Raw genomic sequence first — 13,144 nt, 5'->3', positions numbered from 1 at the left:
CTCAGCGGGGCCCACTGTTGCCATCTTTTTGTCCCCAAATTGTCCAAGAAAATGAAAATATTGCATTTTGGCAAAAATTGTCTTCGGTTGAAAATGAATGTACCTGTACGTTTTTTTTAATTTTCACATTAAATAACGGGTAAATTGAGAAAACGACAGGCTCTTTCTTACTCCTGTTCCATCCAAAAAATGTTTACAGGCGAGGCGAATTTGAGAACATAACGTTTTTTTAGACTAAGTAAAATTAAACAATGTCAAATCAACTCCATGTATCCCTGCCGTGTTCCACAAGGCTCAGTGCTCGGGCCACTATTATCTAATTTGTGTACCCATGACATTCCGATCCACAAATCTAGGTTTTGCTCCCAGATTATCGTCGCCCAATATGCTACTGATACCGCTAAGCTTGCGCAATCCGTAACAAACCGTAATCACTCAATAGATCCTATCCAAGCCGCGTTTAACCAAATCACTATTCTTAATGTGACAAATGGCGGATGAAAATAAAACCAGCGAAAAACTCTGCAGTAACTCTCACAAAAAAATCCGACCGACACAAGCATAAAGTCAAAAGATGGTCAAAAGCATCAGGGTACACGGCACCAGTGATGGTATAACCCTTATTCTTCTTATTGTGCCATCCCCTAGCGGAGGTCGGTCACCATCAAGGCGATCTTAGCTTTGTCGTCTGCTACCCAGAACAGTTCGGTGGAGCTGCACCTGTACCAATCACGGAGGTTCTTAAGCCACGAAATGCGGCGCCGTCCTCTGCTACGCTTCCCATTGATCTTTCCTTGAATGACAAGTTGGGGAATGCTGTATTTTTGTCCTCATAATGTAGCCGAGGCATTGTAGTTTCCTGGTTTTGATACTACGTAGAACTTCTCGGTCCTTTCCCATTCGATTGAGAACTTCAACATTTGTCACCCGGTCAGTCCAAGGAATTTTGAGGATGCGTCTATACAGCCACATCTCGAAAGCTTCAAGTCTCCGTGACATCTCTTGGTTTAGCGTCGATACTTCCATACCATAATATAAAAGAATTGAGAGAACATAACAACGTACCATACTCAGTCTCAGACCTAGGTTAAGATCTCGATTGCTAAGGAGGCGTCTCATTTTCTGAAAGGCGCTCCTTGCGATCTCAATTCTAGTTTTTATTTCCTGAGACTGGTCCCATTTCTCATTGACCCATGTACCCAAATATTTATAATGGTTCACACGTTCGATTGGTTCGCTGTTAATGACAAAATTTGTGTTGGTGTCTGGTGTCGCAGTTTTTGATACTAGTGCCTAATAGTTTTGTTTTCTTGAGGTTCATTTTTAAACCATAAGAATTACTGACCTCATTAACCTTTTCTACCAGTTGATGTAAACTCTTTAAACTATCAGCAATCAGCACAGTATCATCGGCATATCGTATATTGTTAATATGTTTGCCATTAACCATAATACCCACCGATTCACCTTGTACGGCTTCCTTGAAAATAGTTTCCGAGTACATGTTAAATAGCAAAGGTGACAATATACACCCCTGTCTTACACCACGACGAATTTTTACGTCTCCACTGATTTCGTTTTAAATCTTAATATTCGCTGTTTGATTCCAATATAAGTTAGCTATCAGTTGAACGTCTCTTGCATCGATGCCTTTCTCCTGTAAGAGTTCGAGAAGTTTAGGATGCCTAACAGTATCGAATGCTTTCTCGTAATCGATGAAACACATATATTATAAACATCAACATTAACATCTAGGCATCTTTGCACTAGAACATTCAAGCTGAAAAGTGCTTCGCGAGTGCTCAAACTACAGCACCGCGATTTCCTAACTCTCGTCTCGTGTGGCACCAGACGAGATGACGTAATTGTGTCGTCACGCTCGAGGCATGCCGACCGCGCACAGAATAACCATAGAAAATATTATTATCATACACCTATATGTGTATGGTGACAATGAATAGCGCCGCTGTCTGACCACTCGCTATTTTCTCGAATGCTATTATCACTCCGGTAGTACGTCATAATGATGTCATATGACGTCATCTCGACCGGGAAGCTTGCACTCGCAAGTTCTAACATAGAGCCCCGAAGCCAAATTGTGTATCATCCATGTCTTCGCATTTTCGAAAAATTCTATTATGGATGATTTTTAATAAAACTTTTAACATGTGGCTAATCAAACTTATTGTTTTAAACTCGCTGCGCTTCTTTGCATTCGCCTTTTTTGGTAGAGTGATGAATGTCGATTTCAACCAATCATCGGGAATTAGGCCCGTTTCGTAAATTTTATTAAACAAATCAACGAGAATTTCTAATTGATCTTCTTCTTCTAATAATTTTATTATTTCATTGTAAATATTATCAGGGCCGACAGCTTTACCATTTTTAGAATTTCGTATTGCGTTTATTATTTCTGCCCTATTTATGCATGGGGCTTGTTCACATTCATTAAAAGTATAGCCAATAGGTCCCCTATCATCATCAAACAGATTTTCAATATATTATGTCTTCCAACGAGTCAGCTTCTTTTCTAAATCTAATATAATACGCCCATCTTCGTCTTTCAAGATAGTTGATGAGGTTCCTTTTGTAATTCCCAATGTTTTCTTTATCTTCTCGTCATGGCTCGAAATGGACCGGAACGCGCCGGAGCGCCGTTCCGGTTCGTGAAATTTGGAAAGTTATCGCTCCGTCTCACGGACAAAATAATTTGACCGTATGAGCTAGATATGCCATAGATATAATAAAAAATCTAGCACACTTATGTTTATAAAATACACATAAAATTTGATAACCTTGTAAACATCTTCAGAAAATTTTTGAGCGCTCCGGTTCGTAAACTTTTCCATTTCGAGCGCTGCTTATTGTGCATATTAAAGGAATCGTATTTTCGTTTGAGATTTTCAATTTCTTTGCATTGGTCGGACATCCATTCTTCTTTAGCTGTACGAATTTTACTTTTTATGGTATTATGAATTCTCCTATATTGAGTTTCATTTTTATTTTTCCATTTTCTTCTTTCGTCCATTAAAGACAGAATCTCATCTGTCATCCATTTTTGCTTCTTAGCCGTTCTTTTATATTCTAATTGATTATTAGATATGGAGGAGAACACATCTTTTATCCTATCCCACTTGTCTGTTATGTCAGAGGATGTAATGACTGAAGCAAAGAGATTGGAATTGGTCAGATGAGATGTCAGTACCTGGATAAGTTTTAGTAGATGTTACGTTATTTCTGTAACGATTGCGAATTAATATAATAGGTATAATAGTCTATTTGATTTCTTACAATGTTATTGCCATCATCTTGTGGGGATTTCCATGTATACAATCGCCTTGCTGGAAGTTTGAATAATGTGTTACAAACAACCATCTGTTCTTGGCAAAATTGTAGTAATCTTTCTCCTCGATCATTTCTTTGTCCTAGACCAAATTCTCCTACTAACTCTCCACTTTTACCTTTACCAATCTTTGCGTTGAAATCTCCTATAATCGAGGTAACTTCATTGTCTTTCGTCGATCTTAGAATTTCATTTATCTGTTGATAGAATTCTTTTATAACATCGTCATCTTTGTCGGCAGTTGGAGCGTACACCTGTATTATATTAACATTACCCATCCATGATTTGAGTTGTAATACCTAGCATTACTCTGTCAGAGTAGGGAACAAAACTATTGGCCGATCTATTCATTTTATCGGTCACTATGATACCCACTCCATTTCGATGGTGGTTATCATCATTTCCCGAGTAATACAAGGTGCCGTTGTCAGTTTTAAATCTGCCGTTTCCCTTCCACTTCACTTCGCTGATACCTACCAAGTATGTCTAATTTTAACCGATTCATTTCCATGATGACGTTTTGCAATTTTCCACTTTTAAACATAGATCGCACATTCCAGGTCGCAATCTTCATAGCCGGCCCGGGGATTCTTAGCACCCTCTGACCATTTAAGGCCTGCCGGGGACTGAGGGCCATGCAATTTGATTTTCCAGCCATGATGATTACTAGGGATATAGTTAATGTGGTAGTTTCCCGTTGCTTTCCACATCGCAGTGTCAAAGCCATTAAAGCAGTTGCGACCATGCCTTCCGTTATCTAAATGTAAGCTGTACCGAAGTCCATCCTCTCCACCTTACATCAGTACTGGTAATTGCTGCTGCCCAATACCAGGTATATTTATTGACTTCCCAGTCTAGATCCGCTGTGTTCTGCGATACCAGGGTCACCTCTAGGAGGATGTGGTGCTGGCACCACGCACAGACGGTCTCGGTAAGGGAGAGGCTAATGATCTGTTTTAGATCTATATTACGCATCCACTTGCCTTGTAGGACAGCGAGGACCAGTGTCTGGTTTACTCAGAACAAAGGTACTACCTCTGCAGTCCAACTTAACCCTTTGGTATAACCCAACCGTACTATAACTATAGTATGTACCTATATAAAATGTAAAATATTATAATTTTACGCCAAATATACCAAAATACTATGATTTTAAAGGATTTAAGATGAAAAATGTTACTGTACTGTATATTTTTCAGAAATACTATTATTTTTACGCCTTGTACTATTATCAGCATAGAAAAAGATGGGAATACTGCACATGATAGTCTATGATAAGCGGCATAGCTTGCAAAAAAGTATTGGCTTGCAACTTGCAACATTAATTATGTTTGACGTCTTACCTTGACGTTTCGTTTGTTTCATTTGTATATTTTGTAATCAATATTTGCAGATGAATAATGAGTATTTTGTTAATAGAATGATGAATATTAAACAAGAGCCAGATGACAACGATTCATATGTAGAAGTACCTATTGTGAGCAATGATTCAGAATCAGATGAAGATCACAAATATGACAATGTAGTTGTAAAACAAGAAAGGGAAGATACCGATCAGGTATATTTTCATGGTGTTTTATGATTTTAAAATTTGTTTGACCTTTTTAATATTGCCTTAATTAAGCAATACGAATATTAATATTGCATTTTCGTTTTAGGTTTACTCTCCTAAATTAGCTTCCAAAGAGAGAACTAAATTATTAGGGGATAATTTAGAAGAGAGAATATTGATACAACATGATAATTCAGAGGAGAGAAATATTGATATACAAGTGAGAGATCGATATAGTAATATTAAAATAGAACCCATCGATGAAATCTCGCAGCATAACCAAGAGGTGGTTGTTCAATTTATTATTATTAGTTAGATGTTTATCTTCTTCCTGGCGTCACAACTGGTCTCCTCCAGCATCTGCTTCCATCCAAGTCTGTCGGAAGCTGCTTCTCTCCAATTTAGGACGCCCGAGGTTTTTTTAAATCCATCTCGACACTATCCCTCCATCTTGTATGAGGTCTTCGTAAGTCTAGGTTTGCCTTCCGGTTTTCGGAATGTCGGTCTTTGTCATGTGTGACCTATATATATCACTTACACCCAAAAAGTGATAAATATATCACATTTATCAGTTTATGTAGTCAGGCAGTTGATTATCACAAGAATTTAACTATCAAAAGTGCTATCTTTTAACACCCCCTCTCTTAGTTGTGTTAAATTTTAGAGCGAGATAGAGTATGTCAATTACATATTGAGAAATGAGATGTGAGATGCCACTATTTTGAAAAATACCTACATCATGGGTCACGGCTACCGCCTCAATTTATAGTTCCCAGCGAGTTGTCGTTATGTTGATAATATGTTTAATTCTTGTCGTTTAAAAACAAAATTTTGGGGTTCGGATGGAAAAACCATAGATACGCCTGCATACCTGAATTTGACAGCTTCGCAAATAAGAGATATATTTCACATGACAGGTGAACCAATCTAAATTTTCGCCATGTTACCAATTACTGATTATGGTAGATAACCAACCGCCTTATGTATAGAATTGCTTCCGTGTTAATTTGAACGAATAAAAATAATGGAAAAGTGTTACCCTATTGACAGTAAGTTAAGAATAGCTCTGCAGGTCTCCAAGCCATATATGATAACTGGTCTTATTAGTGTTTTCTACAAGATGGATTTCAAGTGGTTCAATGCCATGTAACGTAGCACTTTCATTAAACCAAAGTGGCATTTGTTGTCTAGTACAAATTCTTCTTTTAATTTCGATTTGTAGGCAACTCACACAGTTAATAGAGAATCCCAGTAGTGGCATGCTGTAGGATGACTTAAAATTGAGTGATGAGTTTAAATTATATATTTTCCTAAACATATACACGTAACATACGCCAGGGCCGTATCTAGCGGCTGGCAAATAGGCTGATCACCCTTTATACATAAATCGTCTCTGTTCTGGCAGAACACACTAACTGGAGAATACTAGTTTTGAGTAATTTGACTTTGAAGTTGTTAAAAAGTTTGAAATAATGGTCTATCATGTGAGTTTATTAAGTAATCGTAAAAAGGATGACTTTAAAATAAAAACTGTTTATTTATTAAGAAGGTTTCCAGACGATAAAGTTTGAAATAAGGAACATTTTGGTACTAACTAAATATGTCATTTTTTCGAATTAGTGTCTTCTGCCAGAACAGTGACGAAATAATGTAAGAGAAATAAAAAAAAGATACACCAATTTAGTTCTAAACAAGAGTATTTTGAAAACTATGATTTATTTCAAAACCGATTATCTCAGCTGTAATCAAACTGACTTAAGCACTTTTACCGCGAAACCACAGAATATATTATGATAATTATTATGATTACTTGAAAAAGAAATCACCAAAAAAATAATAATCAAACAGAGTATGTACTGAAAGATAAAACACAATTAAAAATATAATACCATCGTCGCTAGCGAACAAAATTTTATTCATTCAAGAAAGTGCCAAAGTAGAATACAAGCGCTGAAATCAATACTAGCCTTCATGATAAAACGTTCTTAAGGATATTTTTCCGCAAACAAATTCAGCGGAAACTGCCTATCGACAATTGTAGCTATCGGAATCGAAAACAACAATGTTCAATGGGACTACACGGAATTTTGTTGACTGCTTCAAACAATAAGGATTATTATAGTTTATCATATGCCTTGCTAGATCTAGCCGACGCTTCGACGAAGTCACCGCAATACGTTTTGCTGATGTGTGAAATGTCAAATTATTATTAAGATTTTAGTCAATGACTAAAAATACCCATCGTCCAGATGACAAGTGGGTGGGTAGGCAATCTTTTAAAAAAATTGTATGTAATTTTATTATAACAACGATTAATTGAATGAAATTGATAATCGAATGAATAAAATATGAATATGCTGTATTTCAAACGATGTTATGATATACTATTTTATTGATATTTCTGGTTATACTCCGCATCCACAGCATCTATGGACCACTCGCCACTGGACCTCAGGGACCTAGCGTTGTGCGTCCTGAAAGTATCATAAGGTTTATCCCACCTTTTTATAAAGGTGTTTTTTTAGAACTTGAAATTATACATGAAAAATTAACATTTATTTTCATCAATTTTTTTGTCATTCGAAAGATCAACTTATGGCATTAACATTTGAATATGATTTCGGGCATATGGCCACCGCGACTGTCCTTGACAAAAGCGCATTCTGGATATCCAATTTTTGGCTATTTTTTCGAGTACCGATGGCCGTATATCACGAATCACAAGACAATTGTTTCTGGTTTATCAGCATAAACCAGTAACTTCATGTAGCCTCACAGGTGGGTAGTGAGTGGACTATGAGTGGCATGATTATCAAAAAAAAGGCTAAAAGTCTGTATAACAATAGACACAACATTAAAAGAATATAGATGAGACCGAGCTCTATTGGAAAAGAATGCCCAGTAGAACGTATATTTCAAAGAATGAAAAATCTGAAGAGCGTTTAAAAATTCGTCTCGGAGGGAGTGCAGCAAAAGATTTCATGTTAAAACACCTGTTAATGTATTTCTCAGAAAATCTGGCTTTGAGGGGCTGCAATAAATCAAATTTGCCCATTGATGTCTAACAAGAAAGCTTTGATGACAATGAATAAATTCAAAAATCGGTTTAAAAATAACTTCATTCCGGTACTAAGAGAATATTTTCAAAAAAACAATCTCCCCAATGAAGCAATGTTGATTCTCTTGGATAATTCACCATTATCACCAGGGCGTCCTGTCAATTTAAGTGATTTGTTTGAAAATGATAAGGTTGAGTATCTCCCCAAACATCTTTCATCCTCGATCCAGCCAATAGATCAAGGTGCAATATATACTTTTAAGGCGTATTATTTAAGAACATTTCGCCAACTTAATGACTATATCGCACTGCATTAATAGTAGCGAATTTTGAAAGAAAAATAACATTAAGGATGCTATGGAGAATATCAACATGTTATGGAGTCATGAAATGAAATTAAACAATCTACAATGAACCATGTGTGCAAAAAGAATTGTCAGAAGTTGATGATTTATCAAATCTTCATCAAAATATTTGATAACTTGCTTCCTAGACCTAAGAGATCATGATGTTATACAATGGATCCGAACTGATAAAAGAATCTATGACCAATGAAGAATTGTTAGACATGGAAGAGACTGTTTATAATGATATTATCTCTCCTAAGTTGACAGGAAAGAATTTATCAAATGGTCTTTTTCATGTTGAACAAGGATTGCGAATTCGATAAATAAAAATTTGATTTACTAATTTATACAACATTTAGACAAAGAATGGCGAAATAACGGCGAAACAGACATATGTTTCGATTTGCAGACAATCTTTTAGAAATGAAAATTTCCTTTAGTCAAGAATCTGGTATATATGAATATTGTTCTATTATTTTGTATACATTTTTTTTCAGGAGGCTTTTAATTTTTTGTTTAGAATTAGAGGGTTGTACAATAATAAAGTTTGAGAAGCACTGAATAAAAGAATTTCAAATTTTTCTTTTTTTACAGGACTTCTCAACTGAAAATTTTGATCCAGATAGCAGCTACGGTGAATACAACTCTACGATAAAATGTGAAGAATGGCATGACCACAATGACCATAACAGAGAAGATGGAATTGAAAATTGTTCAGTGTTCGATACAAATACTGAATCGACGACTCAAAATGAGCTGTCAAATGCGAATAATGTGGAAATCGAGATTAAAGAAGTGTTCCTAGAAACGCCTAAAGAAACATACATTGAAAGTGATTACAAATTCGGTAATATTTATCATTGTAACGTGTGCATTTATAAATGTAAGCGCTTTAAACTGTTGCTACGCCACAAAGCCACTGTTCACAATGAACGGCCATATGAATGTGAAATCTGCGGCTTCCGATGCAAACATGTCAGCCAACTCAATTCCCACAAGACTACACATAGCACTGAAAAGCCCTATTCCTGCGGTTTCTGCGATTTCAAATGCAAGCTTCCCGGCAATCTCTCCCAGCATCGGATGGTACATATTCTCGATAAACCGTTTCATTGCGATCAGTGCGATTTTAAATCGAGGCGACTGCGCGAGTTGACCTGTCATAAAATGACACACGGGGATGCCAGACCTTACGCTTGTCATTTGTGCCCTTTCACATGCAAACTGGCGCGAAATTTAAAAACGCATCAAGTGGTTCACGTAGACGAACGTCCGTTTGTATGTCAGGTCTGCAATTACCGCTGCAAATTACTCGGCAATTTAACGATGCACTTAAAGATTCATACTGATGATAAACCTTTTAAATGTAGTTTGTGTGAGTTTCGTTGCAAGCAAATTCGGCATCTAAAAAGGCACGAAGTGATCCACAGACAAGAAAAACCCTTTGCGTGTGATTCATGTGACTTTACATGCAAAAGGTCACACGAGTTAAAAAGGCATAAAACGATTCATAGTGACCGAAAGGCATTTATTTGTAATGAATGCGAATTTACATGTAAGCTAGCCAGTAATTTAAAGCAGCATCAGATGATCCATACGAATTCCAAGCCATTCTCATGTTCTCTATGTAAATATAAATGTAGGAGAGCGACTAGTTTGAAAAAACATCAAAAGGTTCATTTAAAAAAGAAAATACCGATTCCAGGAAGAGAAATTGTTGATATATCAGTTGTAAAAATCGAGAGCAATGTTGAATCTATTGTGTTAAACTGTGACACATTTAAGACTGAGGGCAAAGGTTTCGAGAATAAAAGTGATCATGATACTCCGGAAATACACAACGTGACGCAGTCTACAATATAAATACCGAGAGTAACTGTTATCAGCATTAATGAATCGTGTTACATTTTACATTCCTAATAATCATTCCACACATACTATGGTTGGGTCAAAATAGTTCTTTTTTCAAATATTAATTGCATAATCGAAAAGTAGGTATTTAATAAAATAGTTTTATGATACTTTTTTAATGTATCATTTATATTGGATAATCTAACTATTTATGTATGTACTCATTTTATTAGCATAATACTATATTATAATGAAGTGATATGTAGAAGTAGTAAGGTGTTCTGATGGCAGAAGGGCCCATCTGCATTTTTTTCTATTTTCAAGTTTTCTTCTACAAAAGTTGTTAAAATGTTAAAATGTTAAAATAGAAATGGAAAAGTTTACGAACCGGAGCGCTCGACAGTTTTCTGAAGAACAATATATAGTTATCATAGTTACAAGACATAGTTATCAAATTTTATGTGTATTTCATAAAAATAAGTGTGTTAGATTTTCTATTATATGGCCTATCTAGCTCATACGGTCAAATTATTTTTTCCACGAGACAGAGCGATAATTTTACCAATTTCACGAACAGGAACGGCGCTCCGGTCCATTTCGAGCCCTGTAAATACATTAATCTTCAATGTGGCAAAAGGACACATATCTGTCAGTGCATTACAAACCAAATGCCACAAGTTTTTTGAGCCAGGCACACGCACATTGGCTGTGATTTACACCATGCACGGATAGACAAGGCAAAGTCAAAAAACATGGCCATTTTTATACCGAGAGATTGGTACAATTTTGTAAAAACTATATCTTAAAAAGTGTCTGTATTTAAATACTTCTCATAATAATAGTAAAATTAATATTTTTACTACCGGTTGGGATAAGAAAAAAATGAGGCATTTATAACAATTGCATAAACATTTCGATGGCAAAAGGGCCCATTTGCCTTATAATATCGAATATCTCAGTTAAAGCGAATATGCATATTTTATTTTCTCAAACTAAACAAACAACAGCCAAACAGGTTAGATAATACTAAAATCTTGTTTATATCACTCAAATATTTTGTTCATTAGACTGAATTGAAATCGTATTATTGCTCTCCTCAACATTCTTGAAATTTACAGATGGGCCCTTTTGCCATCTGACTACCGACTGTCTGTTATTATTATTGTACACGTAATCTTTATTGCCTAAAGTGTGAGACTAGTGGAGACTTGCTAATAAATGTAATTATTATTTTTTGCTATAGGTGTTTTAAATTTTTTCAGCACATGTCAAAGAGATAGTTCATACATTTCACACACCATTCTAATTAGATGTGAATATCATCGTCTCTTGTTTACAGTGGCGAAGGGTGGAGGTAGGCTGTTAAGATCCGCCATAAATGGTGCACACTAAACTTTGTAAGCCATACGTATTTGTTTTCATTGAAATAAGACTATATTTTACAGGTGGTGTTGGTTAGTTTTTGAATTCAATTAAACCCTGCGAAAACCAAGCCAAAATCGATAATAGTCATAAAATCCTAATCTATCTATAAAATATCTAAAATTATGCAATTCAATCATACATAACTTTGAATATTTTTTATGTATCAAAGTTTGCTTAGGCAGGCTTAATAAATTTTAAAAAATTAACCAACAATATGTGTAATAAATGTATTATTAATCGAACGAAAACAAATAAGTATGAAAGAGAAAGAATGCACAATTTTGTTGTATCGCCCAAAATATAACTAAATTATTATGGTTTGGTTTAGGCAGTTTAATTGATTTTTAAAAACTTACCAATACCATATGTCAATTATAGTCTTAGTTCAATAAAAACAAATTTGATGACTAACAAAGTGTAGTGTCCACTATTTATGGTGGATCTTAACAGCCTACCTCCATCCTTCGCTACTGTTTTTTTATGGAGTATGATTATACATAGTATTGTATTTATTAAAAAATCACATGCTATCAATATCTAATATATCAAACTTATAAATACTTCTTTTATATAGTGTATTTATATATTATCATCTGCCGAGGTCTATCCGCTGTTGGATGAAGGTTTCCCTTAGCTCCTTCCACTCTTCTCGGTCCCCCGCCAAACTTAATGAGTTTAACAATGTTTATTCAGTGTTCAGCGAGTTTTAGGGCGACCCTTGGGTAATATTATTACTCATTTAGTGCTGACACTGTGACTGGCACGTTTGCGTAAGTTGGCCATTAAATACAATTAACATGATATTTAAATGTGGTAATTAAATATTAATTAACAGGTCAGCAGTGATTGTGTTAATATATAAACATTGATCCAATATAACACGCAGGGACTGCCAGTAAAATAATCAAATTAATTATTTCAACTTTACCTACCGCTGGTGTTTTGTAAGTAGCCAAGTCGTACGAACCGCACACTCCACATTGGCATTTTTAGACACATGCAACTTTGCCATAATATATAATAATTTCGATATGTGATCTTTGCTTTAAAGATTTATCAACATATCGACTTTGTTTAGGAAGAAGGGCGTAACCCTCGTTTTTTCGAAAAGTGCTTTTATTAGATATTATTAATGTATACAACTAAATACACGTTCTGTAAAAAGGAAGTAAGCCGCAAATGCCGATTTGTTATCTAAATTCAGGTTTTAATTTAAGGAAAAAAGCATTTACCCCCAATTTTAATGATTTTCTTTAATTATTAGTAGATCGAAAAGATATTACACCAAATCATCAACCATCATGCACCCAATGTCTGTGCCTATTTTTTTTTATTAATATTAAACCAAAATCATTCAAAAAACGTTTTTTGCCTCCTGTAAAATTTGTTCTGTGTGGGTTACACCCTTTTTCCTAAACACGGTCGATATGGTTGAGCATACGAATACTCGATAACTAAATATTTAAAAAAAACTAATTCAAATCACAAAAGTCATTCACCAGACTTCACTGCGGTGATAAATTATGAATAAATAGCATAATTTGATTCATCGATGTCTTCTAAATATT

At 35.2% G+C, this 13,144-nt stretch overlaps 1 protein-coding gene across 2 annotated transcripts; it reads left to right on the top strand.

Moving 5' to 3' along the window:
• Nucleotides 1–4,660: 4,660 nt before the first annotated feature.
• LOC147078166 (uncharacterized) lies at nt 4,661–11,463 on the top strand. Of its 2 annotated transcripts, XM_085940215.1 has the most exons (3): nt 4,667–4,901; nt 5,002–5,181; nt 8,895–11,024. In XM_085940215.1, the coding sequence occupies exons 1-3, from the start codon at nt 4,737–4,739 to the stop codon at nt 10,161–10,163; spliced, it is 1,614 nt and encodes a 537-aa protein (XP_085796341.1). In that variant the 5' UTR covers nt 4,667–4,736; the 3' UTR covers nt 10,164–11,024. The 2 variants fall into 2 exon arrangements, with proteins under 2 accessions (XP_085796342.1, XP_085796341.1); XM_085940216.1 differs by lacking the exon at nt 5,002–5,181 and having other exon boundaries at nt 4,661–4,901; nt 8,895–11,463.
• Nucleotides 11,464–13,144: the final 1,681 nt, after the last annotated feature.

The sequence above is a fragment of the Rhyacophila brunnea genome, unplaced genomic scaffold (assembly GCF_057557595.1).
Source record: "Rhyacophila brunnea isolate RB1 unplaced genomic scaffold, BYU_Rbru_1.0 scaffold_12, whole genome shotgun sequence".
NCBI lineage: Eukaryota > Metazoa > Arthropoda > Insecta > Trichoptera > Rhyacophilidae > Rhyacophila > Rhyacophila brunnea.
Note: the sequence above shows the minus strand (reverse complement) of the source record. Positions and strands in the feature narration are given on the sequence as shown.